This window comes from Berghia stephanieae, chromosome 4 (genome assembly GCF_034508935.2).
Source record: "Berghia stephanieae isolate SIO BIC M18660-M18661 chromosome 4, UCSD_Bste_1.3, whole genome shotgun sequence".
Classification (NCBI taxonomy): domain Eukaryota; kingdom Metazoa; phylum Mollusca; class Gastropoda; order Nudibranchia; family Aeolidiidae; genus Berghia; species Berghia stephanieae.
In genome coordinates, this window is record NC_088363.1 from 7,121,531 (window position 1) to 7,137,320 (window position 15,790).

Consider the following 15,790-nt stretch of genomic DNA (forward strand, 5'->3'; position numbering starts at 1 on the left):
ATTTCGCAAGGCTGACGATTTCCAGGATGGAGAAGACAGGGGTAAGGGGTCGGGTACGGGGGGATTTTGTTTGACTCGACGACTGGCACTGTAGGGTTTTGGCTTGCTCGGAGTCTGGATGTTTGTGCTGGGCATGCTGAGATGAGAAGGTTCTGAGGAGAAAAATAAACAAGTGATGTGGTGGACATTCTGAGATGAGAGAAAAATATATACTTTTTTCTGATGTTTTTCTCACACCAGTGCCTGCTCCGTTATTAGTCACATTTAAATATTTTCAAAAACAACTTTTACCTTCTTTGAAAATGCTAACGAAAAGGTGAAAATGGAAAAGCTCTCGGATGGGAACAGTACAGACAATGGATGTTTCGGATGCAAACCCTTCGTCAGCACAACAATGAACAAATGAACGTTGATGAAAAGTTTGTATCTGAATGATCCATTCCAATCTGTACTGTGATCCCATCCAAAGCCTTTCAATTTTCACCTTTACCTTAACATTTTCACGACCCCAGGCTTCGGGTAGCCCCCCCCCCCCCCCCCCCCACACCTTATGCTGTCTATTACCTTCTTTGGAGGGATAACATTTGTTCCTGATCTGCGACAGGAGAAAGTCAATGGGGTCACAGACCTCACTCTTCCTGGCTTGGATGTAAACATACGGCTGGTTCAAGGGCACCGAAAATAACGAGTTGTTCCTGTGGAATTTTTAAAAAATATAAAAGAATATAGTACCAGTTGCCTGTTAGGCTCCTTTTATGAACTAACTCTCTTCCAATATCTGTCACTGCCAGGTAGTCATTCACACCTGAGTTGAGAGGGGTATTCTGTATAAAGCAACTTACACAAGGAAACAATACCAGAAATCACTGTCATCCATCCAGCAACTGATCATACTTAACATTGCTTGACTGTTGTGACAGGACGAGCTACTGAATCAATACAGGATTTTTGATTTGCTTCATCTTAATAAAAATGTAATAAAGTTATAAGAATCAATTCAAAATCTATCACCAGAAAAGACAACATAGTTTCCACCATCTCCACAAGCTCTAGACCAATGGCGTTTCAATCAAATGTATTGCACATCCCAGGGTGAACCAAATTTGTAAAAGTGTGTACCACTTTGATAGAGTGTTTTTTTTTTGTTTGTTGCTTTAGGTCTCTTCCAACACAATTGAGGTTATATGAGAGACCGCTGAAACAAAAAAACAAGCAATCTAACAAAAATAGTACAAATGTAAATCAAAATCATAACCTAAAGATATCATAAGCTAAATTATAAATAACCAAGAACAAACAGGCAGAAGATTTACAGAAAAAAAAAATATCCCCTGTCAAAAATACAATCACAAACCAAAGAAGCAGGATAGGCTAGTAAAGAGAAGAAGAAACGACATCACTATCGGATCGTACACCTATACGAACATCATAGGTATATGATTCAAGGGTGATGCTCCCATCCAACCACCCGCTTTGATAGAGTGTGCTGGGTGTGTACAACACACTGGAATAAAACATTTGGGTGTGTACAACATACTGGCATAAAACATTTGGGTGTGTACACACACTGGCATAAAACATTTGGGTGTGTACAACACACTGGCATAAAACATTTGGGTGTGTACAACATACTGGCATAAAACATTTGGGTGTGTACAATACACTGGGATAAAAAATTTGGGTGTGTACAACACACTGGCATAAAACATTTGGGTGAGTACAACATTCTGGCATACAACATTTGGGTGTGTACAACACACTGGCATAAAACATTTGGGTGTGTACAACACATACTGGTATAAAACAATATTGTTACTCTAGACCAACAAACGTGAATTTGGATAACACATAATTTTTACCCAACGATGTATTCCCCCCCCCCCATTGATGCAATTTTAGTGTATTGTAACGACTGGGAGGGAGGGGGGGTTGATACACACTGGCCTATACTCTCTTGAAAGAAAACGTGTAATTTGGATTATCAATGGCAGTAGGTACTTACGAGATGTCGGTTATCGCTCTGGTTTTTCTCAAGATCCTAAATATTGTGTCTTCAATGGCCATTTGTAACTTTCTGATTGGAGAATATTTCTGAAATCAAAATTTAAGGTGAAAATTGAAAACAGGAAACAGCATCAAACTATTCCATCATAGGTCAATTTTTTTATTTGTGCGGCTATGTGGACTTGTATGACATTTGCCTTCTGACTGGAAAGTCAAGTCCCGCTTTGAGCAGCGAATAGTTGAGTCCTTGGAAAAGGTTCTTTACTCACCCTACTCAGTTTAGTGTGGTCAGCACAGCCGTTTACTGCTTTTACTTTAGTTCGACAGGTAAATTTTGCCGGACGCTAGTTCATAACAGATGGCGAGTCACGGCCTGTGCCGAAAGGGAGACTGAGCAATTTTTCCTATTTTGATGATTTTTTTTCTCAAGTTCAAAGTAGCGTAGTAAAGATGCTATTAGATGTTGCAATGAGATATTTTAGAGTCATAACTAGTCATTTACATACTTTTATTTGATATAATTTTAGTAGATCATTTGGGATTAGATTTTATAGGAAATAACCATAAAAATGGGTCAGAAATTTTAATTACTTCAAACGATATATACAAATAAATGAGAAAAACTGCAATAATCATCAATATTCACAGAGTAGAAATATATAATTAAAGTCGTTTTGTAATGAAGAATTGTTGAGATATCCGCTCACCTGTACAGCAATATCCTTTTTTGACAGCAATAAAAAAAATGCGTAATCACCGAATTGTAGGGGTTTGTTGATCAAATGATCAAAACGAACTGATTTTAGTAATGGCAATTGACAATTCTTAGGAAAAGATATGTTATATGCATTCCTTTGATGTTTGTATAGATCTAAACTATATAATAATAATAATAATAATAATAATAATAATAATAATAATAATAATAATAATAATAATAATAATAATAATAATAATAATAATAATAATGACAATAATAATAATGACAATAATAATAATAATAATAATAATAATAATAATAATAATAATAATAATAATAATAATAATAAAATAATAATAATAATAATAATAATAATAATAATAATAATAATAATAATAATAATAATAATAATAATAAATAATAATAATAATAATAATAATAATAATAATAATAATAATAATAATAATAATAATAATAATATATGATAATGAATAATAATAATAATAATAATAATAATAATAATAATAATAATAATAATAATAATAATAATAATAATAATAATAATAATAATAATATAATAATAATAATAATAATAATAATAATAATAATAATAATAATAATAATAATAATAATAATAATAATAATATAATGATAATAATAATAATAATAATAATAATAAATAATGATGATGATAATGATCATTTTCAAGAAAATAATATAGTGGCTATTACCTAAACGCCTGCTAATTTTGGTAAAACACAATAATTTCTCTTTAAGATATCGATCTAAATGCCCGTTTAAAAAAAAAATTGGAATTCGCCTTTATATGACCACTCTGACAGGAAAGGAAATTTTTAAAAAGAAAGAAAGAAAGAATAAAGAATTTTACTGAATCATTTGCTGCCAAAGAAATGACTCATCACCTGTTTCCGAGAGTTTTATTTAACTTCCCAACGACCCACATTACTATCAATTCATTCAATATAATTTACTCCTCCCCACTCCACGCTCTCTGGTTAAATATACTGGTCAATATAGATGATCCACTCTTTTACATCCCGTAATCTCAAGAATCTGCCTTTAAATCCTGCAACTAAAATAGTTATGCCACATTGTGATTCAATATATGGAACCTATTCACTGTTAGTTCTCCTTCCAGGAGGACTGGTTACATACACACTTCCAAGGAGTTTGGGACTGGAAGAGTCGGAGGTGTCACGTCACTTCTCTGCCCTATATTGACAATTGTAGATAAATGTGCAACTATGTGCTCTTGTGGTATGAACCTCTCTTTTGTATTGGAAGGTTCTGGGTTCAAGCCTCACTCAGGGCATAGTTGAGTCCATGGAAAAGGCTCTTTACTTACATTCTCTCATCGTACTCAGGTGTAAAATTAGTACCTGGCCGTTAACAGCGCTGTGTCTGTCAGAAAACATTGTAATATCACTTAACAGTACAGGGGTCATATCTCATTCTACATGCTATGCATTGCAGTTGGTCAGGGACCTTTTGTAAAGCGCGTTGAGCACATTTGATGAATACTGCGCTATATAAAAGCTCAAGTTTTTGTTTGTTTTTTTCCAAGCATCAGTAACACACTTTATAGTCACCTGGAACAACTACAAAAGACGTCTAACTTCTACGTCATGGCACAAGACCGAAGGGCTAGAGCTCAGGTGGTCGCTGGTTCGGATAAGTAAGAAAGTAAGTAAGTAAGTTTGTTTGTTTTGTTTTTTTCTTGATTGACAAATCACCTTGTTGGATTTGCCAGCCCCTCCGTCTGATTCGTCTGGCTGGATATCGATGGCCGGGGTTTCAAACAAAAACAACATCCGAGGTGTGCAAACTCTTCCAAAACTGGCCCAGTCCTTGGACACTCCAGGAACAGACGACAACAGGTCACTGACATGGGGTTGCAACTTGAGTCTGGGAAGGAAATCAAATCAAAACATGCTCCTCTGCTCAATGGCTTTTTTTTGTTTCGTTTGTTTGTTTTTTTAAAACATTTTATTCCCTTGCAAGTCGTGCGGCTATGAGGTCTTGTGGTATGACACTCACTTTCGGATCGGAAGGTCCTGGGTTAAAGCCTTGCTCGGCCAATAGTTGAGTCCTTGGAAAAGGCTCTTTACTCACATTCTCTCACCGTATTCAGGTGTAAAATGAGTACCTGGCCGTTAACAGCGTTGTCTCTGTCCCAAAAAATTGTAATATCGGCTGACAGTTGTCATGTCTCGTTCTAAATGTTAAATGTTGCTGTTGGCCAGGGACCCCTTGTAAAGCGCTTTGAGCACGTTTAGTGGATATTGCACTATATAAAAGCTCAAGTCTATTTTACTTTTCTAAATGGAAATACTTTGACCTTGACCCATCAACACATGGAAGAAAAAGACAAAACGTTAATCCCATTTCATTACCATCATGCATACCTCATCTGATGGAAAATTGTTGACTTCTCTAGGAAAGAGCTTTGACATGTCATGTGGAGAACGCTCTTTTTCTAGAAACGTCCCAACCCTCTGGAACAAACTTCCAAAAGAATTATGGAATTGTTCATCAGAAGAAATGTTTAAAATGCATCTTAAGATTCTGGTTTTACCTGAATTAATGTGTTCATGTTCCTGTAAAGCTCTCTCAGCACTTCGTCGTGATATGGTAGAGTGATCAACAAATACATTACAGACCTACCAATCAACTGGCTAACCCAAATTTTAAGCACATGCGTTTACTGACACAGCAAAAGTGTATGAAAAAAATGATGGCAATATCACACATATTAACAAGATTCACTATCCTACAAATAAGAAAACAGAGTCTGATGGCATCCATCTAATCTTGCAAGTTTGTCATTCAAAAAGAATTGTCAGCACAAAATAAATACATTAAATATACATTTTGTTTTAAAATAAGCTCAGAAGACACCAGCAAAGCATCATCTTTCAACTAAGAACACAACACATACCACTCAACAGCCATTGAAGCAAAATTACAAAAGACACATCCCCTTCCTGCCCCCTATGTTAACACCCCAATGAAACAGTAACACACCACTTGCTTGAATGTCAACCTCTTGAAGACCTGAGATGCACACTCCTCCCACCAAATCCAAGCATCAGTAACACACTTTATAATCACCTGGAACAACTACAAAAGACGTCTAACTTCTACGTCATGGCACAAGACCAAAGGGCAAGAGTTCAGGTGGTTGCTGGTTCGGATAAGTATGTAAGTAAGTTTAAAAAGATAAGATACTCGACAAAGTCGGGACAGTTGGCAACTCTGTAATGCATTATTTGTTATCATTATTACTATCATTGCCTATACCCTGGCCCAGGGTGAAAAAGGCAATGGTGATGATGATGATTTCTATCATTATAGTATTGAAATAAAAATTAATTTTTCCAAAGAAATACAAAGGAAAACAAAAATTAAATTTTTCAACACCCATGTGAAATCGATGGTGCTGTATGGCTCAGAAACATGGCATTTGAATAAGAACACAAGTCATAAAAATACAAACCTTCACCAACAACTGTATGAGAAAAGTACTACAAATTAAAAGGACATAACAAATTTAGACATGCAGATCTATGGGAAATCTTAGGCCAAGATAAAATTAGAGGTATAAATTAGGAGAAAGAGATGGAAAAGGCTGGGCCACACCCTGAGAAGACTTCATCAAATATTACCAAGCAGGCTCTTACGTGGAATCTGCAGGAAACAGGGAAAAGAGGACGGCCTGGGAATAGCTGAAGGAGGGCATTGATAGAGGATTACAAAAACAGAAGGCTTAACATGGAGAGAAGCCAAGAAGATTGCACAAAGCCGGACAAGATGGAGAGGATTGTCAATGACCTATGACTCCTGCCAGAGTGAAGGGCTTAAGAAAGTGATTTCATTGCCACAAAAAAAAATTGCGATAACAATTATCCCTATTTATCAAAACTAGGTATATAATTTCTGGTGACCTTTTGGTCATAATCTTAGAAGAAGCAAGGACATCCATGCAAATAAAGCTAAGATGTTCCATTTCCCCCCCAAAAAATGAAGTAAAAGAACCTACAACATGACATGTATATCAAAACAACGACCTAAAAAGACTAAACACCCTGAGACTGATATCACACATACATACACACAACTGGAATTACTGAGAATGATAGCAAAGAACAATAGAAACTAGTGGATTGCTCTGCAAAACAGCCAAAACTGCAAAATTGGACAACCTAAGCGGTAACAGGCAATACGTCAAGCAAGTCAAATACAACCTACTCTATAAGTTTTTTTCAAACTTTTGGCTGGCCTACTTGTCCTTAAACCCACACAAATATACCATCAGAGATTGTGGCTTTCTTTGATATCCTTTCAAATCAGTATACTACTATATAACTACCAAACCCTGTACAGTACATTGTTTAACTACTAAACCCTGTACAGGACCTTGTATAACTACCAAACCCAGTACAGTACCTTGTATAACTACCAAACCCTGTACAGTACATTGTATAACTACCAAACCCAGTACAGTACCTTGTATAACTACTAAACCCTGTACAGTACCTTGTATAACTACCAAACCCAGTACAGTACCTTGTATAACTACCAAACCCTTTACAGTACATTGTATAACTTCCAAACCCAGTACAGTACCTTGTATAACTACCAAACCCAGTACAGTACCTTGTATAACTACCAAACCCTTTACAGTACATTGTATAACTTCCAAACCCAGTACAGTCCCTTGTATAACTACCAAACCCTGTACAGTACCTTGTATAACTACCAAACCCTGTACAGTACCTTGTATAACTACCAAACCCTGTACAGTACCTTGTATCACTATCAAACCCTGTACAGTACCTTGTATAACTACCAAACCCTGTACAGTACCTTGTATAACTACCAAACCCTGTGCAGTACCTTGTATAACTACCAAACCCTGTACAGTACCTTGTATAACTATCAAACCCTGTACAGTACCTTGTATAGCTACCAAACCCTGAGCAGTACCTTGTATAACTACCAAATCCTGGACAGTACCTTGTATAACTACTAAACCCTGTACAGTACCGTGTATATCTACCAAACCCATTACAGTACCTTGTATAACTACCAAACCCAGTACAGTACCTTGTATAACTACCAAACCCTGTACAGTACCTTGTATAACTACTATACCCTGTACAGTACATTGTATAACTACTAAACCCTGTACAGTACCTTGTATAACTAACAAACCCTGTAGCATGGAAGTACAGAATGATTAACCTTACCTCATGGTATCCAAGTTGTGAAACAGCCTCAGATACGACAGATCAAAACAACTGCCAGGATGATAAAGCTGAGGAAGGAAGGTGAAGGGGGGGGGGGGGGGGGGGGGGGGGGGGTTGGGAGCAGGTGGGAAAAATATATATAAATAGGCAAATGTTTGATGATAGCAGTTGAAATTCTGATTTCAATTCAATCAAAACATTGACTGGAGGAGTAAATATCATTCGTTTGAAATCAAGCTAAATCAAATCGACACCAAAACATTTTTTAAAAGATAAGTAAAAAGGACTATTTTTCTAGATAATAGTATATGGTTTTTATAAGGCACCTTACCCCGTATATCAACAAGCTCAAAGCGCTAAGATGCGGCGATGTGGTCTTGTGGTATGACACTCGCTTTCGGATCGGAAGGTCCTGGGTTCGAGCCTCGCTCGGCGCATAGTTGAGTCCTTGGAGAAGGCTCTTTACTCACATTCTTTCACCGTACTCAGGTGTAAAATGAGTACCTGGCCGTTAACAGCATTGTCTCTGTCTGAAAAAATTATAACATCGCCTAACAGGCGTCATGTCACGTCCTAAATGTTAAATGTTACTGTTGGCCAGGGACCCCATGTAAAGCGCTTTGAGCACATTTAGTGGATATTGCGCTATATAAAAGCTCAATTTAATTTTAATTTTTAATTAAGATAACCTGCCAACTTGAATTTATTAAAATATTCGTAGTTTTCACGACGAAAATAATACTAGTCATTAAATAAAACTTTGTAAATCACCAATTTACCACGAGAAAGATTGGATTGAACAACGTATCTAAATCCTTTTACAATGTGATTTAGTGCCCTATTTTCATTTTTCAGCCTGATTTATTGAAATTGAGCTTATTTTGCGTTGTTGAAGGAGCCAAAATTAGTAGTTATACTGACTTTTCATACAAGTAGGCAGGAATGCATTGAAGTCAGTGATAAATTTTTAAAAAGGAGGAAAACTTTAAAATCCGGAAAAAGAAGGAAATTTACGGAGTACCTCAAAGACATGACATTTCTGCCTCTCGTCCCCCCCAAAAAATCAGATTTTCACATTCGATGTCCCTTTGGTCAACAGACGACTTAAAGTCAGTGAAAATATCAGAAAACAGCCTGTCATCAATGCCACTGGAAGGAGGTACATTGTATTTTGGAGACATGATGTCTTTGGTCAACAGACGACTTAAAGTCAGTGAAAATATCAGAAAACAGCCTGTCGGCCACGCCATTGGAAGGAGATACATTGTATTTTGGAGACGTGATGTCTTTGGTCAACAAATGACTTAAAGTCAGTGAAAATATCAGAAAACAACAGCCTGTCGGCCACGCCACTGGAAGGAGATACATTGTATTTCGGAGACATGATGTCTTTGGTCAACAGATGACGTAAAGTCAGTGAAAATATCAGAAAACAGCCTGTCGGCCATGCCACTGGAAGGAGGTACATTGTATTTTGGAGACATGATGTCTTTGGTCACCAGACGACTTAAAGTCAGTGAAAATATCAGAAAACAACAGCCTGTTAGCCACGCCATTGGAAGGAGGTACATTGTATTTTGGAGAGATCATGTGTTGTTGCCAGGAACAACCATCAATATCCACTGGATGAGGAGACAGTTTATTGAAATATCAGAATAGTGGAAAATATCTGGCAGCTAGAAACTATCTATGATAATTAAGACTAGAAGATATGATTCTAACCTGTAATGGAAGATACTCAAATAAGATATAATTTTTTTAAAAACAAGAAACAAAATAGAATTCCCTTTATTCATCCCACAGGGGAAATTTGTCTCTAGAGTCTATTCCAAGGGAAGACTGGAATAACCCAGGCGTCAGCCGCAGTGCAGTGCCGCAAATTAAGCTAGAGCGAGGTGACTTGCTCAAGGCCACACAGCGCAGCAGCGGGTGATCGAACTCTGTACCTTTCGGGTACGAAGCAAAGACCGTACCACTGATCCATGTTTTACTACAAACAATACATTTTGATATGAAATCATACTGCCTACTGGAAAATTTCAAGGTCAGCAATCAACACAAAACTTCATCAGTAATAAATGATAAAATTTTAGTAATGCAAAACTAATCCATAAAAAAAAAAAATGTTACATACAAACTTTTATACGTAAAATAAACCTTGTTAACACCCCTTTCCGTTAAACTCAAACCGTTACAGAAACACAGACAAACTAAATCCTTTTTTTAGCTTGGGCGACCGAAGAGTTTCTGGAATTACAGAATTTATGAAGGACAAATTAAAGAAGCTGATATACAGAGAAGTGGTAAGACCTGGAATGAGATAAAAAAGTTAGCTCAGGATAGAGAAGGATGGAAACTGTTTGACTGTGGCCTATACCCTGACCCAGGGTGAAAAAGGCAATGATGATGATGATGAAACCTTGTTGACAGCTTACATTACAAGTTAATGATTGACTTAGCTATCATGGGCCATCATTTTAAGAGAATTTATTTTTCTCCTTGCGGTAGCGTAAGCAACAAAAATTATAACTAAAACTGCAACAAAATTGCTATGAAATAGAAATCTGTAACATTTCTTCTATTTCCATACATCGCAATTGTCATCAAATCTCCTTGCAAAGTTACAGATGACCAGTAAATGGAGGCAGGTGTGTGAATGTAAAACAGATCCACTTACCAAGAGTATGTGGGATATGGCGAAGAGGAAGGCCAGATTTTTGGCTTGTACAAAGTCTTCGGATTGCCAGATGGTGTAAAAGTCCTGGAAAGCAAACAGATATGAAACACATCATTGAAAAACAAAATAACAACATACAACTATGTCAATGTGACAAATAAAGGAGCAGGCACTGGTGCAATATAAAGGTCTGAAAAAGTGTGTATAAAACAGTGCCAGACAAAACAAGAAAGGAAAATACAAGAAAAAAAACCATCCCATCTTACATGAGGAATACTGAATTTTGGGGATTTTTTTAAATTTTTGTATTTTTCTTTCATGCTTTGTCTGGCACCTTTCATACACACTTTTTCAGGTTTTCATCTTCAACTATGCCATTGCAAATCAAGCAAATGATTTTTTTTTTAAATAAAAATAAAAAATAAAAAAGAGCTTTTATAAAGTGCAATATCCATTAAACATGCTCAAAGCGCTTTACAAAGAGTCCCTGACCCACAGCAACATGTAACATGTAGAACGAGACAGGACGCCTGTTAGGCAATAATACAATTTTTTTCGACAGAGACAATGTTGTTAACAGCCAGGTACTCATTTTACACCTGAGCACTGTGAGAGAATGTGAGTAGAGAGCCTTTTCCAGGGACTCAACTATGCGCTGAGCGAGACTCGAACTCGGGACCTTCCGATCCAAAAGTGGGTGTCAAACCGCTAGACCACATAGCCGTACAAGGATATAATTTTAACAAAAGTCAACTTTCTTTTCACTTATCAATAAGATTAAATATTTATTTGATTTGATATCACAATGTAAAAAAAAAAGTGAAAAATCTATTCCAAACAGATAAAAACTAACAATACAAAAAATCTAAGCGCTGATACTGATATAATAAAAAGGAGTACTTCAGACCCATTAGACTAATGGAACAGGCGTTTATCCCTGTTTGCTTCGCATTCATTTGGTCTTCATTCCATATCGATACCTGACTTATATATTGGGTTTTAAGCAATGTCACCCGCCAGTCCCTTGAGTGGAACCCCTAAAGGGACACGAAAGGTGAGGCATCCAAAACAGACATAGAGGCACTCACTGTCAGGAGTCATGAAAATAGCAGGCCTCACTTGGGAGGCTACCAAGTAGATGACCAAGGACAGAAATAGATGGTGGACACTCGTAGAGGCCATATGTTCCACAAGGAACGTTTGTTTGTTTTTAAGGGGTTTATGGCGCTTGCAACATATTAAGGTCATATCAGCGCCAATAAAAAAGAAGAAAATGGGATAGTAAAAAGTTTTAGAATTACAATTAAAGCACCCAAGAAAAGGTAAGACAAAGGGGAAGTGGTTCAAATAAGAAACAAGTGTAGATTCCAAGAGCACACTATCAAAATACTTTGTTTACCTAAAACTCTCACCCATACACAAGCACTGGTCCCAACTAAGAGGAATACACTCAAATGTTTACAAATCATATGTAATATGTAAATAAAACATAATACAGTGCATAACAGAGAGATGATTTACAAGGAAAAAAATATCATCTCCCAAAGCTAACTATACATTTGACTGTTTCCCTCCCAGCCAGGACCAGGACAAAAGAAAGTAAACTCATTCCAAGACAAAGATAGAATGTAAGTTGGAAAACAAATATAGGGTTATACAAGACACAGTAAGTACCTCCCTGCCCACTACGGGAGGTCAGGAACCCTACCCAGATGTTCCACAAGGAGCGAAGAGGGCAAAGTCAAGTAAGTCAAATATATTGGCTTACATCATAGCACATTTCATCCGGCAGTGAAAAAAAATAATAATAAATTAATGAAAATATTATTGTCATGACTCACATTCATGTTACCAGATTGTGACAATTGCTGACATTCCTTTGCCAGTTGGTTGATGTCATTGAAGGACAGGAGATGAAGATACATGACTTGACTATCAGCATCATAGAAACACTCGATCTGTCCCTGGTATGGAGGAATTCAATAGGAAAACATGAGAGATTGAGATACATGACTTGACTATCAGAGTCATAGAAACACTCGATCTGACCCTGGTATGGAGGAATTCAATAGGAAAACATAAGAGATTGAGATACATGACTTGACTATCAGAGTCATAGAAACACTCGATCTGACCCTGGTATGGAGGAATTCAATAGGAAAACATAAGAGATTGAAATACATGACTTGACTATCAGAGTCATAGAAACACTCGATCTGACCCTGGTATGGAGGAATTCAATAGGAAAACACAAAAGATTGAGATACATGACTTGACTATCAGAGTCATAGAAACATTCGATCTGTCCCTGGTATGGAGGAATTCAATAGGAAAACACAAAAGATTGAGATACATGACTTGACTATCAGAGTCATAGAAACACTCGATCTGACCCTGGTATGGAGGAATTCAATAGGAAAACATAAGAGATTGAGATACATGACTTGGCTATCAGAGTCATAGAAACACTCAATCTGACCCTGGTATGGAGGAATTCAATAGGAAAACACGAGATTGAGATAAATGACTTGGCTATCAGAGTCATAGAAACACTCGATCTGTCCCTGGTATAGAGGAATTCAATAGGAAAACACAAGAGATTGAGATACATGACTTGACTTTAGAAACACTCGATCTGTCCCTGGTATGGAGAAATTCAATAGGAAAACAGAGTCAAACTGTTGTCAAACGAGACAAAATTAAATATATTCCACCCCCCCCCCCCCCCCCTTCCTGTCTCCATAAATAAAATGTCAGTAATGCTTTTATATTACTTCAAATCACCACATGGATGGTGTCAGCACTTTTTTTTATATAGCGCAATATCCATTAAAGGTGCTCAAAGTGCTTTTCAAGGTGTTTCAAAGCCAGCAACAACACTTAACATTTAGGATGGGACACGAAGCCTGCAAGGCGATATTACAGGGTTTGGTTTTTTTCGACAGAGACAATGGTATGGTCAACAGCCAGGTACCTACTCATTTTACACCTGAGTACAGTAGAGAATGTGAGTAAAGAGCCTTTTCCACAGACTTAACTATGCACCATTCAAAGCAGGACTCAAACCCTGGACCTTCCAGTCTGAAGATGAGTGTCATGCCACACGACCACATCACTACACAAAGTATCAGTTACCAGTATTACATTTGTCATAGTATCACTTCCAATTCTGGAATATAATACATTGAAAAAAAAGCAGTGGGGGCTGCCTGAAGTCTGGGACAGGAAGAATCTTAATGATAAGGTGATAATGGAAAGGCGTTCGATGTACTTTGTGTGTGTTCCTTTCCCAGTTGATTCCTTCTCATGGTCACCTTTTCGTTTATATTTGATTGAAAAGAAACAATGTGGAGATCAGGACTATAAATATAAATTGCCTTGATCCTAAATATTTAAATATGTTCAATCTTTTACTGTTCAAACCAAAGAGGTAATTTTGTTCAGAATTTTAAAAAACAACTCGTGTTCAATCCTGGCAATGGTCAAAGCAGTTTTAACAAACTTGTGAATGAAATCAAAACACATTTCAGTTTAATTGAAATTATGTACAAAACTGCTCTCCAACAAAACAAAATATAATATTTACAAAGACGAGAACAATAAAATGTCCATTTACCTGGTTGATCTGTTCTTGAAGGTAGCCCTCCGTGCCCTGTTGGAAATTAACAAAAAATTGAAATCATCAAGTCTTTACAATAATATTCTTTTACCTTGTGATATTCTCATCATTGTAATACTTTCAGTTTTTCTAATTGACATGCGTATTATGCTAAATTTGACGTCCACTGTCAGAACCAAGGAGACTTCTGATAAAGGAAAAAAAAGTAGCAGGGTCATTTTGGCTACATTTCACTTGAAACGTCCACTGTCAGAACCAAGGAGACTTCTGACATAGAAAAAAAAAAGTAGCGGGTCATTTTGGCTACATTTCACTTGAAATGTCTGGTCGATGAATAGAAGTATTTCTTTTTTTATTTGCGCTTCAAATTTTTTAACCAGACATTTTAAAATTACGGATATATCACAGAACTGAACATCCAATATAAACCAGAACTGGCATCCACGGAGAAATGATATATATTTTTTGTCTGTTCAAAAGATTTGAAGATAGATATTTATTTTGTCCAAAATAATAATATACGATAAACCTATTAAGAACAAAGGAGGTCCCAATAGCTCAGTTGGTAGAGCATTTGCTTCACACATAAAGGGACTGGTTCAACCCCGAATGAAGTTGAGATTTCCTCTTTTTCTGTGTGGCTTTTTCTACCTTTTTATTTTTTGAGTCGCATCCCACATATTTTTTTTTATTATACATTTTATAATATTATAAACCAAAATACACCCTTTACCTGGAACACATCTCTATCAATAACATTACCTGGAATACATCTCTATCAATAACTTACCTGGAATACATCTCTATCAATAACATTACCTGGAATACATCTCCATCAATAGCATTACCTGGAATACATCTCTATCAATAACTTACCTGGAATACATCTCTATCAATAACATTACCTGGAATATATCTCTATCAATAACATTACCTGGAATACATCTCTATCAATAACATTACCTGGAATACATCTCTATCAATATCTAACCTGGAATACATCTCTATCAATAACATTACCTGGAATACATCTCTATCAATATCTAACCTGGAATATATCTCTATCAATAACTTACCAGGAATACATCTCTATCAATAACTTACCTGGAATACATCTCTATCAATAACATTACCTGGAATACATCTCTATCAATAACTTACCTGGAATACATCTCTATCAATAACATTACCTGGAATACATCTCTATCAATAACTTACCTGGAATACATCTCTATCAATAACTTACCAGGAATACATCTCTATCAATAACATTACCTGGAATACATCTCTCTCAATAACTTACCTGGAATACATCTCTATCAATAACATTACCTGGAATACATCTCTATCAATAACTTACCTGGAATACATCTCTATCAATAACAGAGTTCAAACAGGTGGCTTTACTGTAAAATGGGCTTAGCCTCGACTTCCCAAAAATACCCACAATGCAGACTTTGCCATTCGTTACAATGCCGTGGCTGAAATAAATTCATAAATAAATATTTAACACCCTAGTT

At 36.3% G+C, this 15,790-nt stretch overlaps 1 protein-coding gene across 2 annotated transcripts in view; it reads right to left on the minus strand.

The window, feature by feature from the left end:
* The window catches only part of LOC144969958 (nonsense-mediated mRNA decay factor SMG8-like), a 60,323-nt gene that overhangs the window by 42,723 nt on the left and 1,810 nt on the right, over positions 1-15,790 (minus strand). For both annotated transcript variants that reach the window (XM_078909065.1, XM_078909064.1), the window contains exons 2-10: positions 15,631-15,751; positions 14,268-14,303; positions 12,493-12,615; positions 10,652-10,735; positions 7,975-8,042; positions 4,459-4,630; positions 2,003-2,091; positions 565-695; positions 1-152 (exon numbers count right to left, since the gene is read on the minus strand). The exon at positions 1-152 is cut by the window's left edge and continues 303 nt beyond it. In XM_078909065.1, coding sequence (XP_078765191.1) covers positions 1-152; positions 565-695; positions 2,003-2,091; positions 4,459-4,630; positions 7,975-8,042; positions 10,652-10,735; positions 12,493-12,615; positions 14,268-14,303; positions 15,631-15,751 — 976 coding nt within the window. The remainder of the gene's footprint in view (positions 153-564; positions 696-2,002; positions 2,092-4,458; positions 4,631-7,974; positions 8,043-10,651; positions 10,736-12,492; positions 12,616-14,267; positions 14,304-15,630; positions 15,752-15,790) is intronic.